The sequence below is a fragment of the Ahaetulla prasina genome, chromosome 14 (genome assembly GCF_028640845.1).
Source record: "Ahaetulla prasina isolate Xishuangbanna chromosome 14, ASM2864084v1, whole genome shotgun sequence".
Lineage (NCBI taxonomy): Eukaryota > Metazoa > Chordata > Lepidosauria > Squamata > Colubridae > Ahaetulla > Ahaetulla prasina.
In genome coordinates this window covers 994893-1009924 of record NC_080552.1, presented here as the reverse complement: position 1 = coordinate 1009924, position 15032 = coordinate 994893, and the positions used below count along the sequence as shown (strand labels likewise).

General features: G+C 44.3%; 1 protein-coding gene across 3 annotated transcripts in view; it reads left to right on the top strand.

Moving 5' to 3' along the window:
- Positions 1-15032, top strand: part of GNG13 (G protein subunit gamma 13) — a 32253-nt gene that overhangs the window by 16426 nt on the left and 795 nt on the right. The window contains exons 1-2 of one of the 3 annotated variants that reach the window (XM_058157030.1): positions 5176-5299; positions 13650-13799. In XM_058157030.1, the coding sequence (XP_058013013.1) occupies positions 13702-13799 (98 nt within the window). In that variant the 5' untranslated portion in view covers positions 5176-5299; positions 13650-13701. Of the gene's footprint in view, positions 1-5175; positions 5300-7836; positions 7878-13649; positions 13800-15032 lie in introns of those variants that run through there. The other 2 variants (XM_058157028.1, XM_058157029.1) reach the window with 2 other exon arrangements.

Below are 15032 nucleotides of genomic sequence, written 5' to 3'. Positions count from 1 at the left end.
TTCCAGCGTATGCGTACCAACTCCCCCTCACTTGGGAGCTCTGTTAAACGAATGGTGGGAGAGACGCTTGATGGGGGATGAGGACAGGGAGTGGAGCTATTCAACCACCCCTGGTAGCTGCACTATGGACATGCAACAGGAGTAGTTCGGGGAGGCCAGTTTCAGGGACGGTCCATCCTGACAACCATGGGAGACGGGAGCGGAGCAGACGGCAACATGGCAAGCATAAAAGACAGGGGCCCAAGCAGAGACCCGGTTCCACCTGGCCAGCCCAAAACTCCACTTAGACAAGGTGTCCAGCCACTCCCAAGAGGCAGTATGGCCGGGTCCTTGGGAATAGGGGTCCTCGCTGACTGACATTGTGGCACCCGGACCAGTCCACGCATGGCACACCCACAGCAGGCAACTCAGGGCCTCATGGACAGAGGCATCAACCAGGAGCCCAACCGCCAGCCCGTCATACTCCAGCCCCAGACCCATACCAAGCATACCAGGCTCCCATCTCGCCACCTGGATATTGGCCCCAGCAGGTGGCATAGGGCCCCCCACCACTGCAGACTCATTTGATGGGAACCTCAATCGTGTTTTGCCGTGTTTTGCTGTGTGTCTTGGCTCTCTTTGTTCCTGGCCAGGGCCGGCCCAGACGGGCTGAGACCCTGGCTGCTATTTCAAAGCTATTGTTTCCATTACAACCATATTTTCCATGTCAAAATGGCCAGATTAAGGGGTGGGAGGGAAATACCTTAGTGGCTCCCAGCTGGATGCACTCCATTTTCTTTTGTTGCCTGGATGGCAAATCTCCTCCCATTAGAGCAGTGCTTATCAAATAGTGAGGCGGGCCCCCCAGGGGGGCGCGAGGCTCCGTAAAGGGGGGCGCGTTTGACCTCGGCAAACACTGTCATAACAAGCTAAGCCCCGTGTTTACAGTCGTGCGGGGGGCGCGAAAAACGTTTTCTTCTTCCTAGAGGGGCATGACAGAAAATAATTGAGAAGCACTGCATTAGAGTTACTCCTGTAGTCCTTCATTCACTCATCAGCTGGAGCTCTGAAAAATCCAACAACCTTCCTCTGACGTCACTTTGTCAGTAAAACCCTCCAATCCCCCTAATAATTGTTTGGAAAAGATGCAATTGATGTCAAACAGCCTGATAATCTTGTATTTTGAATCCATTATCTCTGACTTATTCCATGGTCATATGGTGTTCTCAAGAGAAAAGGCATCTGCCAGCTGCTGTGGGAACAAGGCTGGATGGGAAGACGCCTGTTTGCCTCAGTTACATACAGTCACCTATCTGGCTTCAGGCTTTTTCCTTTGGGGCAGAGTTGAAAAACCAGCAACCATTGTTTATGTTTCTAAATTGCATGGCCAAATGATCACATCTGTGCGACCTTTAGAAACTTTCTCCTTTCCACCTTTAACTGTCAAAGCAATTTTAGCTGATTTAGCTTGACTTTTTAAAGGTCCCCACCTTTAAATGGTAGGTGAGGAGAGGGCAGATCCCTCCTATACAGGCTTCCAAATGTGAGGCCACTTGGGGGCGGGGCTGGGGGGGGGGTTATTTATTTATTTATTTTATTTATTTATTTTATTAAATTTTTATACCGCCCTTCTCCCGAAGGACTCAGGGCGGTGTACAGCCAAAGTAAAAACAAAGATATATACAGTTTAAAACAACAATTAAAAAGAGCAAATTTTAAAGGCCGATTATTAAAATTTAAATTAAAAAGTTAAAAAATATTAAAACCCCAATTAAAATACATCACTAATTATGCCAGTCCCGCTTTAATGAATAAATATGTTTTGAGCTCACGACGGAAGGTCCGAAGATCGGGCACTTGACGCAGACCGGGGGGAAGTCCATCCCAGAGCGCCCCTGCCCCCACAGAGAAGGCCCTACTCCTGGGGGCCGCCAGCCGACACTGTTTGGCGGACGGCACCCTGGGAGCCTGGTTGGGAGCCTTAAGTATAGGATAATAATAATAATAATAATAATAATAATAATAATAATAATAATGATAATGATAATGATAATGATAATAATATTTTAATTTATAGACCGCCCTTCTCCCGAAGGACTCAGGGCGGTGAACAGCCAGTTAAAATACAAAGCAAACCCATACAATAATTAAAAACTACCCCTAAAACACTCAATTGGCAAAGCTAAAATACAATTACACCCTATAAAATCACTAAAATTTAAAAACCCCAATAAAACCATTTAAAAGTTTTTAAAAATTAAGCCAGTCCAGCAAGATGAAACAAATAGGTTTTAAGTTCGCGGTGAAAGGTCCTAAGGTCGGGCAGTTGTCGGAGTCCAGGGGGAAGCTCGTTCCACAGGGTAGGAGCCCCCACAGAGAAGGCCCTCCCCCTGGGGACCGCCAGCCGACATTGTTTGGCAGACGGCACCCTGAGGAGACCCTCTCTGTGAGAACGCACCGGTCGTTGGGAGATTGAAGCCGGCAGAAGACGGTCCCGTAAGTATCCCGGTCCTAAGCCATGAAGCGCTTTAAAGGTTGTCACCAATACCTTGAAGCGCACCCGGAAGACCACAGGTAGCCAGTGCAGTCTGCGCAGGATAGGTGTTACGTGGGAGCTACGTGATGCTCCCTCAATAACCCGCGCAGCTGCATTCTGAACTAACTGGAGTCTCCGAGTGCTCTTCAAGGGGAGCCCCACGTAGAGAGCATTGCAGTAGTCCAGGCGAGAAGTAACGAGAGCATGAGTGACCGTGCATAGGGCATCCCGGTCCAGGAAGGGACGCAGCTGGCGGATCAGGCGAACCTGATAAAAAGCTCTCCTGGAGACGGTCATCAAATGATCTTCAAAGGACAACCGACCATCCAGGAGCACGCCCAAGTTGCGTACCTTCTCCATCGGGGCCAACGACTCGCCCCCGATAGACAGCCACATCTGCAGCTGACTGTACCGAGGTGCCGGCATCCACAGCCACTCCGTCTTGGAGGGATTAAGTTTGAGCCTGTTCCTCCCCATCCAGACCTGTACGGCTTCCAAACACCGGGACAGCACTTCAACAGCTTTGCTGGGGTGGCCCGGGGTGGAAAAGTACAGCTGAGCACCCCACACAGGAGGCACTTCGGAGTCGATCTCTGCCCCCCTGTCAACACCGTCTGCGTCCGGTCAGAGAGGTAGGAGGAGAACCACCAATAAACGGTGCCTCCCACTCCCAACCCCTCTAACCGGCGCAACAGGATACCATGGTCGATGGTATCAAAAGCCACTGAGAGGTCTAATAGGACCAGGGCAGAGGAGTAACCCTTATCCCTGGCCCTCCAGAGATCATCCACCAACGCGACCAAAGCCATCTCAGTACTGTATCCAGGTCGGAAGTCGGACTGGAACGGGTCTAGATAGACAGTTTCATCCAGGTACTGGGGTAGCTGACATGCCACCGCACTCTCTACAACCTTCGCCATAAAGTGAAGGTTGGAGACTGGACGGTAATTACCTAAATTACCCGCCTAAATTTCCCTCCTGAAATTCAAATATATTACAAGAAGGATCCCATCTTCTTTCTTCTAGTCAGGCATCTCAACACTGGGCTGGCAGCAATGCTTCAGGGCAACCGAGTCTTTGCTGCAGCTGCAGCCCTTCTAAGCATCATGATGGTCACTTTCTACTCCTCCCCTTTTTTCAAATCTGAATGGGAAAAAAGTCCTTCATGATAGACCAGGACATTGTGGAGAGATTTAAGGGAAGGGTCTTCTACCCAATAAATTGCAGCACTTTGGTGTCCCTTGCTAATTTTGAAAAAGCTAAAAAGGGTCAAACTCAGTATTTAGGTTGGGGACCTCTGGGAAACCCCAAGGATGTGGAAAAATAGGAAAAACATCCAAGGAAGGAAGGGGCTAGCCGGCCACTTCTGCACTGCTGCAAGAAAGCTACCTGGTTATATTCCTGAGCTCAGCTTGATTGGCTCTTTGTTCTTTTAGTCAACTTCTACCCTTTTCTGCTTGCGTCCCCCGATGTGTCTTGGGAAGCGAGTGAAAAACCCAAAAATCATAGGCAAGAATATCTTGAGGAGGGCCTCATCTCAGTCTTAGAAATGGGAAGCGTTGGTTAAAGGGATGGCCCAGCAGTGGCAATTAGTTTAATGCATGATGGGTCTTTTTCAGGGCTAAACCTAATGTCCTAGTGGTAATTGGGTCAATTAATCTTGTTCTGAAGTTCCCACAGTACACTGATCCCCAAATGACCCAGTTACATCTAGGGTACATGACAAGTGATCTGATAGAGCTATACAGAGAGAAAATTGAATCTAAATACACTCACATGAATCCCAGAAATGAGAGTGGAGGTTTGTTCTCCAGACAACCTCCACCCTCACTCTACTGTTCACCCCTAATCCCAGAAATCTAGAATTGGAGGTTTTTTCAAGTCAGACTTGACTCCTGATCACTGTATGGGTTTCCATGTAATTTTTGCAGCAACATTTTCAGAAATAGTTTGCTAAGGCAAACAGAGGGACTAGTACAGAGTCCCCCAGGGATTTCCTGTACTGAGGGGGGATTTGAATCCGATTTGGACTGCTTATTTTGAATATTATGGATCTAGGTAACAGTACAGAAAACACTGATTTGTTTATATAACAGAAAAATCTGCAGGAACTTGTCTGCCTATATTAATACATCAGTGGGAGGGGTGACCTGGCAGAATTAACTTGGGTCTGTTGGTGGAGCCTCCCCCGCCCCAACCAAAGTGAGAGTTGATGGGCTTCAACCCATTTGCTAGTTCTGGGAGGAGCTGATCTGGCAATGTTTTCTTTTGTTGCTCCCTGTGTACTTCACCCGCTGGGACTCAATTAAGTTGCCATCCTCGGGAAAGGTATCTATGGTACCTGAACTTCAGAGGCCACCACGAGTCTACCTTGGGTTGCATCTCCAGGCTCCTAATGAGGCATCTGATGTAGCTTTGCAAATTGGCTTTGTTTCTCGAGACATTTGGAGAACATTGTTCCCAGAAGTAGTCAAAGAGCATCCTTGCTGCCTTTCGCTCTCTCTTCCTCCCAGCTTATCTTGACTGCCAACTGTTAATCGGAGCACACAGCCCGGGGGAGGAGAGATTTCTCATTATCGCCCCCCTCTTTTTTCTTTTTGGAGGCAGCTGGACAGCCTATACATTAATAGATTAGTTTCAAGATTTGAGATTGTTAACAGCCAGAATAGAAGGAGGACTTCAGCAGGGATCCTGCTTGGATTTCGTGTGGTGCAGTTGCCATACACATCAGGGAGGAAACCATCACAACTTTTATTTGGCCTTAAGGAGCTGCTCTTTCTTAAGGTAGAGTATCAGTTTGTTTGCTTTTATTAGACGGTAATTATTTCAAAGCTTTTACCTCTTACTGGAATAAACTGGAATCATCAATTTTCCATGTAACTAAATAGAATCTCCAGGATCAGAAAGAGTTTAGCTTTGAGTGTCAAAATGCTGATGACAAAAACAAAGTAGACCTTGACACAGTTGTTATTATTATTATTATTATTATTATTATTATTATTATTATTATTATTATTTATTAAAATTTTAGTTACCTCTGGGTGCAGATGTTAGACTGGCTGAACATTTTATTTGATCCCATTGATGACCAAATATGTTTGCCGTCTATATTTCTGAAAGAATTGATTGCGATTTGGTTCCAATTTCCTGACAATTTACTTATTGGAAGATTTATTTTGAAAAGTGTGCTGACTTTGCTTGGCTTCTTAAGACATCTGAGAGACAGTGCAGCCGACATCACTGTGGACATGGGGATCAGTTGTCAGGAATTATTGAATTTACTTCTGCCTCTCTCTATTTGTAGTGCTCAGCTTTCTGCTTCTTGTAAAGGCTGTAGGCAAATTGATGGGATGGTGTTTGTCCATTGAACAGAAGTCCCTCAATGCCTTGGAAGCTAGTTTTAATTCCATCTGTGCAGGTGCTTGGGAGGAAGATCTCGTCATGCCTAAGGTCTCTTGCTGTCTTCAAGGCTAAACATATGACTTGAATTTTGGTATTCTTTAAAAACAAAACAAAACACCCAGGACATTTTGAGATGGCACCACATGAAAAATCTTGTCTGCTTCAGGCGGCCAGAACAGCTTAAATGAGATTTGAGATGAGATATTAGCTCAGAACACCTGGGAAGTCTGATGGGAGACCCTAAAAACTGATAGGCTTTCCTTCACTAGAATGATTTGGTTTTCCTTACATTGAGTTGTCCTGATGGCCAAAATGCCTCCTCCAGCTCTAGGAGGCCCTGATCCTGTTCCTCTGGAGAAAAGTACCTTCGATTCAGTCCTCCTCATTCACAGTTCTGGAAACAGATTCTGGACAGAAGTGCCCCATTTTCTTGTCCTGAAGACAAGCGATAGCAAAACGGTTCCTGGGATTTCACTTGAGTTCACCTGCTTTCTGTCAGGGGACAAAGCAGCAGATTTGGTTTCATGTGAAACTATGGATCAGCAGGAGGAACCAATGGACAACATTGTCGAAGGGATTGTCACGGTTTTTTATCAGGTTTTCTGATTGCTTTCAAAGTAGTCCAGAGAGATTATACAAATGTAGCCAAGGCAGGTGATAAAACTCACTGGACTGAAAGCTGCGAGATGCATGGATGATGGTGAAATTAAAATCAGAGGAAGGAGCCATGGGAATTGCAAGATGTGACCAGTGCTGGTTTTACTCTCTTTGGTTTCCTTGCCCTCAAAAAAAGAGATTTAAAATGTGAACATATGTAGGCCTGGAAAACATCCATTGGAGATTTTGATTTATAGTCAGCAAATTTCAAATACTGTATATAGTCCAAATTTTTTCACACAAATTGGATCCTGCAACATTATCCTGGGACACGTAGATTCGCCTTCATTCGTGAGAAAAACTTGGACTACATACAGTATTTAGTCTTGGGTTTAGTCTCCTGAGCTTTTGGACTCATTTGGAACTTCTCTCTACCAGAATGTGTGCTTTGGGCTATTCTGTGTGGGGGTTTATGTGGTGCCTGTTTGTGGGTGGCTTTCAAATTATTGATTCAGGTGTTGGTGGCCAGTTATTAAGTCACTGGCTGTTGTTTCTTTGTGTTGCCAAGCCCTTGCCTCCTGAGTACTTGATAAACTAGTGGTAAATCAGCACTCCTGTTGATGCTGCTTGGGAGTTGAAGTCCTCCAGGCTTAAAGTTGCCAAGGTTGGAGAGCCCTGTCCTAATCCATGCCTTGTTTTATTGAATGATATTGCGTTATTGAATAAGCCAAAACTAACTGAATATACATGAGCTGGGAGCCAGAAATCCTGGCTTGGAAAAGAATCCACATAACTTGCAAAATCTGAAACAGGCCAAGCTACAGTGACCGAGGATGAAAAATGCCACGATTTCTAGTTGAGCAGAAACTAGAAGATAATATATTTGTCTTTTACCTGTTTAAGGGAGCTTGTTGGAATTTAGACCGATCATAGAGTTTGACTTGGACAAAGATTTCCTCCTTAAGTAGAAGTGACCTTACTAAGCAAAATTCTACCTGGCATTTAATTGTTTGAAACAAAATCTTCCAAAGCAGTAAGGAACTTCTATTATTGTCTATGTTTCTCTCCAATTGTAAAAGCAAATGAGAGAGATGTTAAACCAGCAACATCAACATAAACCAGTATTGTAGAAGACTTGAGGCAGCTTGAGCTGGGAAGACGGAGGCCAGGAGAAAGAAGGGAGCAAGCTCTTTACAAGGTGCCAATTTTCTCTTGGCCAAACATGGGGCGGAATCTCTCTTATTCCAGCCTTCTGACCTCATTCAAATTCTAATCAAATCAGATCCCAAGAGCACATTCGCCTTCCCATTCACTCTGTTTCCAGGATGCAGAGGTTGCTTCAAGCGGCCTTTCCCTGGGGAAGGTAAGTGTTTGATGTCTGCTGTGGCTGATTCGAGGCGTGTGGTGGAGGCCAAGCTAAAGGAAGAGAGAAGAAGGCTGAACCATGGCAACCCCAGCAGTAAACGACCTGTGTAGCACAAGCGGGCAAACATTTGGTCTGGACTCTTAGGTTGTGGGTTTATACAAAATACACCTGATTTAGTCAGTTAATCCAATTCTCTGCATTGGTTGAGGTACTGAATTACAATAGTTCAACATGGTGCTCTGAAGAGATAGTGCTAAAAAACAGCATTTTTTTTCTTCCTTTGGAGGCATGCAGCTTTTTAAATGATGTGAAGTTTCTTTTAGAAATTGTTTCCCTTTTTGTCCAGTTCTGCACTCCTTAGAGAAAGGAAACTTACCCCTGATTTGGGGCAGTTTGTCATCATGCTCTTCCTCAGCCAGCTCTCTCCCCAAAGAAGTCAGGCAGCTGGGAACCTGTGACCAGAGAGTGGGAAGCAAAGGAAATGTTGCAAGCGGGGTTGATAGAGGAGGAGAGGAACAAGCCTCTCCAGCCTGCTGAAGTGAAACTGAGTAGGGGTGATTTGCCAAGCAGATGCTTGTCTGTCCTAGTGAGAGGTGTAGGTAAGCCACACTTTGTACTGATGCAAATATATATGGAAGATGGCCTTGACAGAGATCTAGAGGGGCCCCTGGCTAAAGCTCTTTTTAATTCCAGAACTATAAGATAACATTTGGAATTGGCTCAGGCAGTTGCCTCCCTGATTCACCAAAGTACAAGAAGTACTAGACTCGCAAGGTTATGTCGTGATAGGCAGTAGCTCTCAGTACAGGTCTTAGTAAAGGTAGTTCTTGTGGCGTTGGGTTCTTGGTCTCTCCTGTCACGTGAGGCTGGCAGCAAGATCAGAGGACCAGAGGCCGTCGTCTCGGGGAAGGTGAAACGCACAAGCCTCCAGCAGCCACTCCCTAACAGAAAGCTAGATTCTGACAGATTCTTATTGCAGTTTATTGTAATTAAAGGGGTTTAGGTGATTACTGAATTTGTAAATGGCTACTTTAGTTTTCGTTTATGGATGAATGGCAGGGTCATGTTGATGCCTCTGATCGTCTTTCTGTCTCTTGATCCGTGGGAGTTATAGCAGGTGTAGGGGGCCTATACATCCATTTTACTTCTGAAGCACTTCTTCCTGAGAATTCTGTTACAGCTCTTTAGGGAAGTTAGTGGAAGAAGAAGAAGAGAGTACAAGAAATTGTGATCAGAAGAAGATCCCCAAGGAGAAAGAAGTAATCCAGTGGAAGTAGCAAGTTAGTGTTTGAAAGCAAGTGGTGAGAAGAAGTGGATGAACAGGAGGAGGTCGATGGAACTGGGGCTGCTCAACCAACTGGAAACTCACAAAGGAAGTGACCTTCAACCCCTCTGAGATATTATTATCATCCTGGCCTCTCCAGAATAATGGAAAAGATTCTCAACTCTGCAAGGATCATCAAAGTCAAAGGTTTCCTCTGAGGAAATCGCATATTCAGTCATAAAACATGGTTGCCCATGAAGCAGGAAAGAGTACTTTCAGATTCTTAACGCACGGAGACCATACGTGATGATTCCTCCAAACCCACTGTTTGTACAAACAATGCACAAATGGATAACAAACAGGAGGAATTAGAAATACGATATGAGAACACAGGATGTAACTTGTGAAGGATATTTGTAAAGAAGCCTATAAGCCCAAATTCATGTTCTTGAATGCAAGAGCTTATTAAAAGCATCTGGTTAAGATTGGAAGGAGCAAGAAATAAATGGATACAACTCTAAAATTTCATATATGCCATCTTTCTAAAGCAGATAATGGGGACAATAACTTTCAAAGTCAACTTGCCAACTTCTTCAAAGGACAGGTTAATTGGAGCTTTCCAGTGCCTACTGTAAGACGTGGTGGGATGCGGAGGGACACGGTGGCCAAGGGGTTAGAAGGTTGACCTTGTCGATCGAAAGGTTGGCAGCTCAGCGGTTTGAATCCCGTTACTTGTCCCAGCTTCTGCCAACCTAGCAGTTTCAAAAGCACGTAAAAATGCAAGTAGAAAAAATAGGGATCACCTTGGTGGGGAGGTAACAGCGTTCCGTGCGCCTTTGGCGTTGAGTCATGCCGGCCACGTGACCACGGAGACGTCTTGGGACAGCGCTGGCTCTTCGGTTTTGAAACTGAGATGAGCACCGCCACCTAGAGTCGGCAACGACTAGAACCTTTACCTTTACCTTACTGTAAGACAAGCTTCAACAACAGATAATGAAAGTTTCATTTTTCAGAAGTTGGAAGCAGAAACAGAATAGCCAGCGATTCTGAACCTAATCCTGACTAAGAGAGAGGAAATGGTTGATGATCCAAGGAGAGACACCTTGGGGGAAAGTGACATTATTGGCATTTTAAAAAGCAGGGAAGGAAGAGCTTTGGAGCTTTGTCTTGGACATTGTAAACAGTGCAGTGATATGGAGAGCTGTTCAAAAAATCAATTCTTGGGATTGCAGAGTTGCAACATCATCAAGGGAGGCCAGAGAGTCTTCAAAACCACCAGAATGGGGTCTCTGGCGTCACAGCTCACAGATGACTGCTAAGAAGAACTTCAGAAGGTGGAAGACTACAATAACGATAACTCCTTCTATTCTGAACCCTGCTGAGTGCACAGAGGGAGGTTTCTACAGACAACCTGTGTCCTCCAGATATTTCTGAAAGTTTAAAATCCTCGAATATCTTTGGATCACATGTGATTGAGCTGGCATTTGTACTTTCCCCCTCAACCAAAATTGGACGACGATGCCCATATATTATGTATACATTCAAAGTAGACTGTGATGTTTCGACGTTTTATATATGAGTGTGTATGTGAGTATACGCATAATGGTTATCTTTTGAGAGCTGAATGCAACGAAATTTCATTTTAATGTATGCTGATTAGTGTACTTTTAAAGTGACAATAAAGTTTTTATTCTGTTCTATAATCTCCAATGGAAAATACCCATGTGCAAATTCATGCTTGGCTGCCCAAGAACCTTAAATGATTAAGTGGTAGGGCCAGCTCTGCTAGGGAGGACTCTGAGGCCAGGAGAGAGAAGCAGAAGGCCACCTGCCCTTTTGTTACCCACCAACGCAGGTCTGCCAAAGCAGCTCTTTGCATCCGATTAAATTTTGCATTTTCATCTAGCCAACAGCAGCTGCTTGTCCCATCCCTCCCCCAGCATTTAGAAGGATTTGTTAGTTAAATGCTAATGCCACCAGATAAATGATGCAAATGGTGAGGTGGGAGAGCTTTATTCCCAGTTAGCCCAGGGAACCTTGGGGACAAGCCTTTGAAATATCGGATGGATGTGTGCTGGAATCACTTTGTAACCTCAATAACCTTTCAATGAAAGAAATGGATGTTATCACATTAGGGCTTCTGACTCCAGATTTATCCCATGCAATTTGTGGAAGAAAAATTATTAACCGGCAATAGATATAAGTTTAAAGTTAAAAAAGAAACCCACCAGTTTTGCAGAAAAACTGCTTGCTAATTTGAAAGATCCCATATTCCACACAGATCATCTCTGAGTTGGAAAGCAATCATTAGTGGCTGGCATATCTTTGCACAGGAACTCCCCGCATTTCTTCTCTGAATGATGGTGCAGACCTTACGGAAGGAGGGAAACCTTATTTATTTATTTATTTATTTATTTAATCAAATTTTTATACCGCCCTATCTCCCGAAGGACTCAGGGCGGTTTACAGCCCGATAAAATACAAATATCATACAAGGTAAGACATTAATTAAAAAACTTATTTAAATAGGCCAGAAATTTAAAATTACAATTAAAATGCTAAAACCCCATTACCTAAAAATTAATAACTAACCCCAGTTAACCCCAATTAAGTAAAACTTTTAATCCAGTCCCGCTTGGATAAATAAATGCGTTTTCAGCTCACGGCGAAAAGTCCGAAGATTAGGCACTTGGCGTAAACCAGGGGGAAGTTCGTTCCAAAGCGCAGGAGCTCCAACAGAGAAGGCCCTGCCCCTGGGGGCCGCCAGCCGACATTGTTTGGCGGACGGCACCCTGAGAAGACCCTCTCTGTGTGAAAGTTCTCCAGCAGAACTTTGGCGAGCCTGGAAACCCCAGAGAAGGGAAGGGGGGGGGGTTTAGGGGACAGGTGGATTATATGTCCCCAGATGCACAAATCCTGTGAGAAAAACAAGACTTGGTAGCCAAGGTTTCTTTCAGCATTCACTGGCAAAGGAGTCCAAAACAACCTCTTAGATCTTTACCACTTTATCATTTGCACATTTCTACTTTTTTCATCCTAATGCCCATAGTCCCCAGCCAGCGCAGTTCTCATCCGACCTCTCTGAGGGCAAGTTGCAGAGGGCTGAACCCTGCAACTGGGAACCTTCTCAATAGGAGAGGGAAAGTCAAAAAGAACCATATTTGCACTGCTTGGTGCCCACTGAGGCTGTGGCTTCGCAGGGCAGGCTTGAAAAGAAACTGCCCCTGAGATGCCAAATGGAGGGTCTCTGGAGCTGCTATGCTTCTGGGCCACAGCAAACCTTGGCCACTGGCCCGCTTCTTCTCTGCCCATTGTGGTGGGGAAAACCCTGCCCTGCTGGCTGGCAGTAGTCACCAACCCTTCAGCCTGATTTGCCTTTTGCTGCCACTTTTGAGTTAGGGTTGAAGGCAGGAGGATCTTCAGAGAGCCAACTCTTGGCCAGCCCTCGAAAAAGGAAAAAAATTGAAAACATTTAATCGCCAGGCTTGGAAGAGCTTCACAGACATAACACAAGCAAGCACGTGCATTTGATAGGCAGCACAAATGACAGCGGGACTGATAAACAATTAGATAATATTTCATTAATTGCCTTGGTTGGGGTTCCTTGGGGCCAGTCCAGCATGTTCACCAACGATTCTTAGAAACCAGAGCTCGCTTGTTCTTTCCAGGTGACTCTAGTTGAATACCATTCCTCCGTCATCCTTGTCCCTTTAATACTGAAATATCGATTGCAAAGACACACATAGAAGCCTAATGCTCACCTTATGGGACACATTACACAGCCTCTACTTTGCTGGAATGAGGGAAAGAGGTTAAAAGAGTTTTCTTTCACATCCCTTTGGTCCAGCTTGATGGCAAATGCCAGTCTTGGGTTTTATTTGCAATTATGTTGGGGTTTGTTATGATTACTTTTTGGTTTTGACGTTGTTGATTTCCCTATTATGTTTTTGAGTCATCCAATTGATTATAAATACAGATAGTACTTGACTTACAACAGTTCATTTAGTGACTGTTCAAAGTTACAACAGTACTGACAAAAGTGACTTATGACTGTTTTCACCCTTACAGCCACTGCAGCATCCCCATGGTCACGTGATCAAATTTGGATGCTTGGAAACCTTGGCAACTACAACCGTCATAAACACAAGTCAAATATGAGTCCAAATGGCGGTTGCAGTGTCCCTGTGGTCGGTCACCTTTTGTGACTTTCTGACAAGCAAAGTCATCAGGGAAGCCAGATTCACTTAACCGTGTTGCTCACTGACAACTGCGGTGATTCACTTAACAACCATGGCAAGAATGGTCATAAAAGGGGGCAAAGTTTACTTAACAAATGCTTCACTTAGCAAACAGAAATTTTGGACTCAATTGTGGTCATAAGTTGCAGGCTTCCTGTATTGCAGGCAAAAAGTCTGATGATGGGGGCAGCAACTTTTGTCGGAAGCTTTTTGGAACAGGAATAGCTAGAGATGACTGAAGCCTTTGTTCCTTTTCTTTCTCTTTAGAGAGGCATCTCTCCTCCTTCCTTGATCAAAAAATCGACAGAGACCAGGCTCCATGGATGAGTGGGAACCCCCCCAGTGGAAAAAGGAAATTGAAAGCCTTAAGTATCAGTTGGCTTACAAGCGGGAGGTGTCATCAAAAACAATTCCCGAGTGAGTTCACCGGATATTACTTTGTACAAATAGAGAACTAGAATGTTACAAGCCTTGAGTTTCCAGACAAAAGGCTTGAGAATGAGTGGGAAATGTGCAATAAAAATAAAAAAAAGGTGGGGGGGAGGCACTAGCAGAAATTTTGATTCAGTTTTTGTTCCAGTAATTACATGTCAGTCTTTTTGTTTTGAGTTCAATACAACTTGACCAGTTAAATAATGAACATCATTCAGGCAACATGGTTGGGGTTTTTGATTATTTGCGATTAGTATATTTGTGAAATCCACCCACTTGATGAGCAGGATTCCATGCAAACTTGAGACATGAGTACAGAGGCAAGTTAACATGGAGGCTGGATCTGTACATTTACATTTCCAGATTTAATTTCGTTAGAACTGGAAATATCCAGCCTGAAATCTGGCGAATTGCAGCCAAACGCAGGTCATATTTTGAGTTTCTCCCAACATTCCGGGTGTTGAAGTAGACCAAATCAAGTCAGATGATGACTTTTAATCAGAATAACCTATTGATAAACCTCCTTGCAGGGAAATCAGGCTGGGAATTCCACTGCTGGCATAGAAAGAAATCACCTCTGCTGTGCATTTCAAAGTATAATTTCCCTCCTCCTTTGATACAAAAGGAAAGATGATTTGATGTAGTGCTCCAACACACTAGCCTAGCAGAAGAAAGGAACTGGTTCAGTTCTCTTCCAATCTTTTAGACACAAAGCCATCTGGGCTTGTGAGTGTCTCAGAAGGCAAACTCCTGGGACTTGTATTCACCATGAACCAGGTTTGACTCAAAGGATCAGGGGAAGAAGAGATGGAAGGCAGCACAGAGAGTCCATTATTCACATGCTACATCCAGAAATCTCCTGCCTTTTGTAATAGCAAAACAACCTGTGACCACAGTGATGCATGCTTTGATTCAATAACTGTTTTAAAATAATTACATGCAGATTATTACCTACTTTAAAAAAAATATTGTGGTGGCAGAACAGATTTTTACAGAAAAGTATCCAAGAGCTTTCCTGAGTTATGGAGATTTTCAAATATCCTTATACCAAATGCAGCCATCCAGAGATTTGTATGAGTGATATGGATGTGCAAAAAATTAAGGCTTTGAAACAAAATTTTGTCGCTCCTCCTCACAACTTTTCGTGACTTTCCTGTAAATTCCTGCTTGCAATTGTATTTAGACATAATTTAACATCACTTTTTAAAGATGAGAATT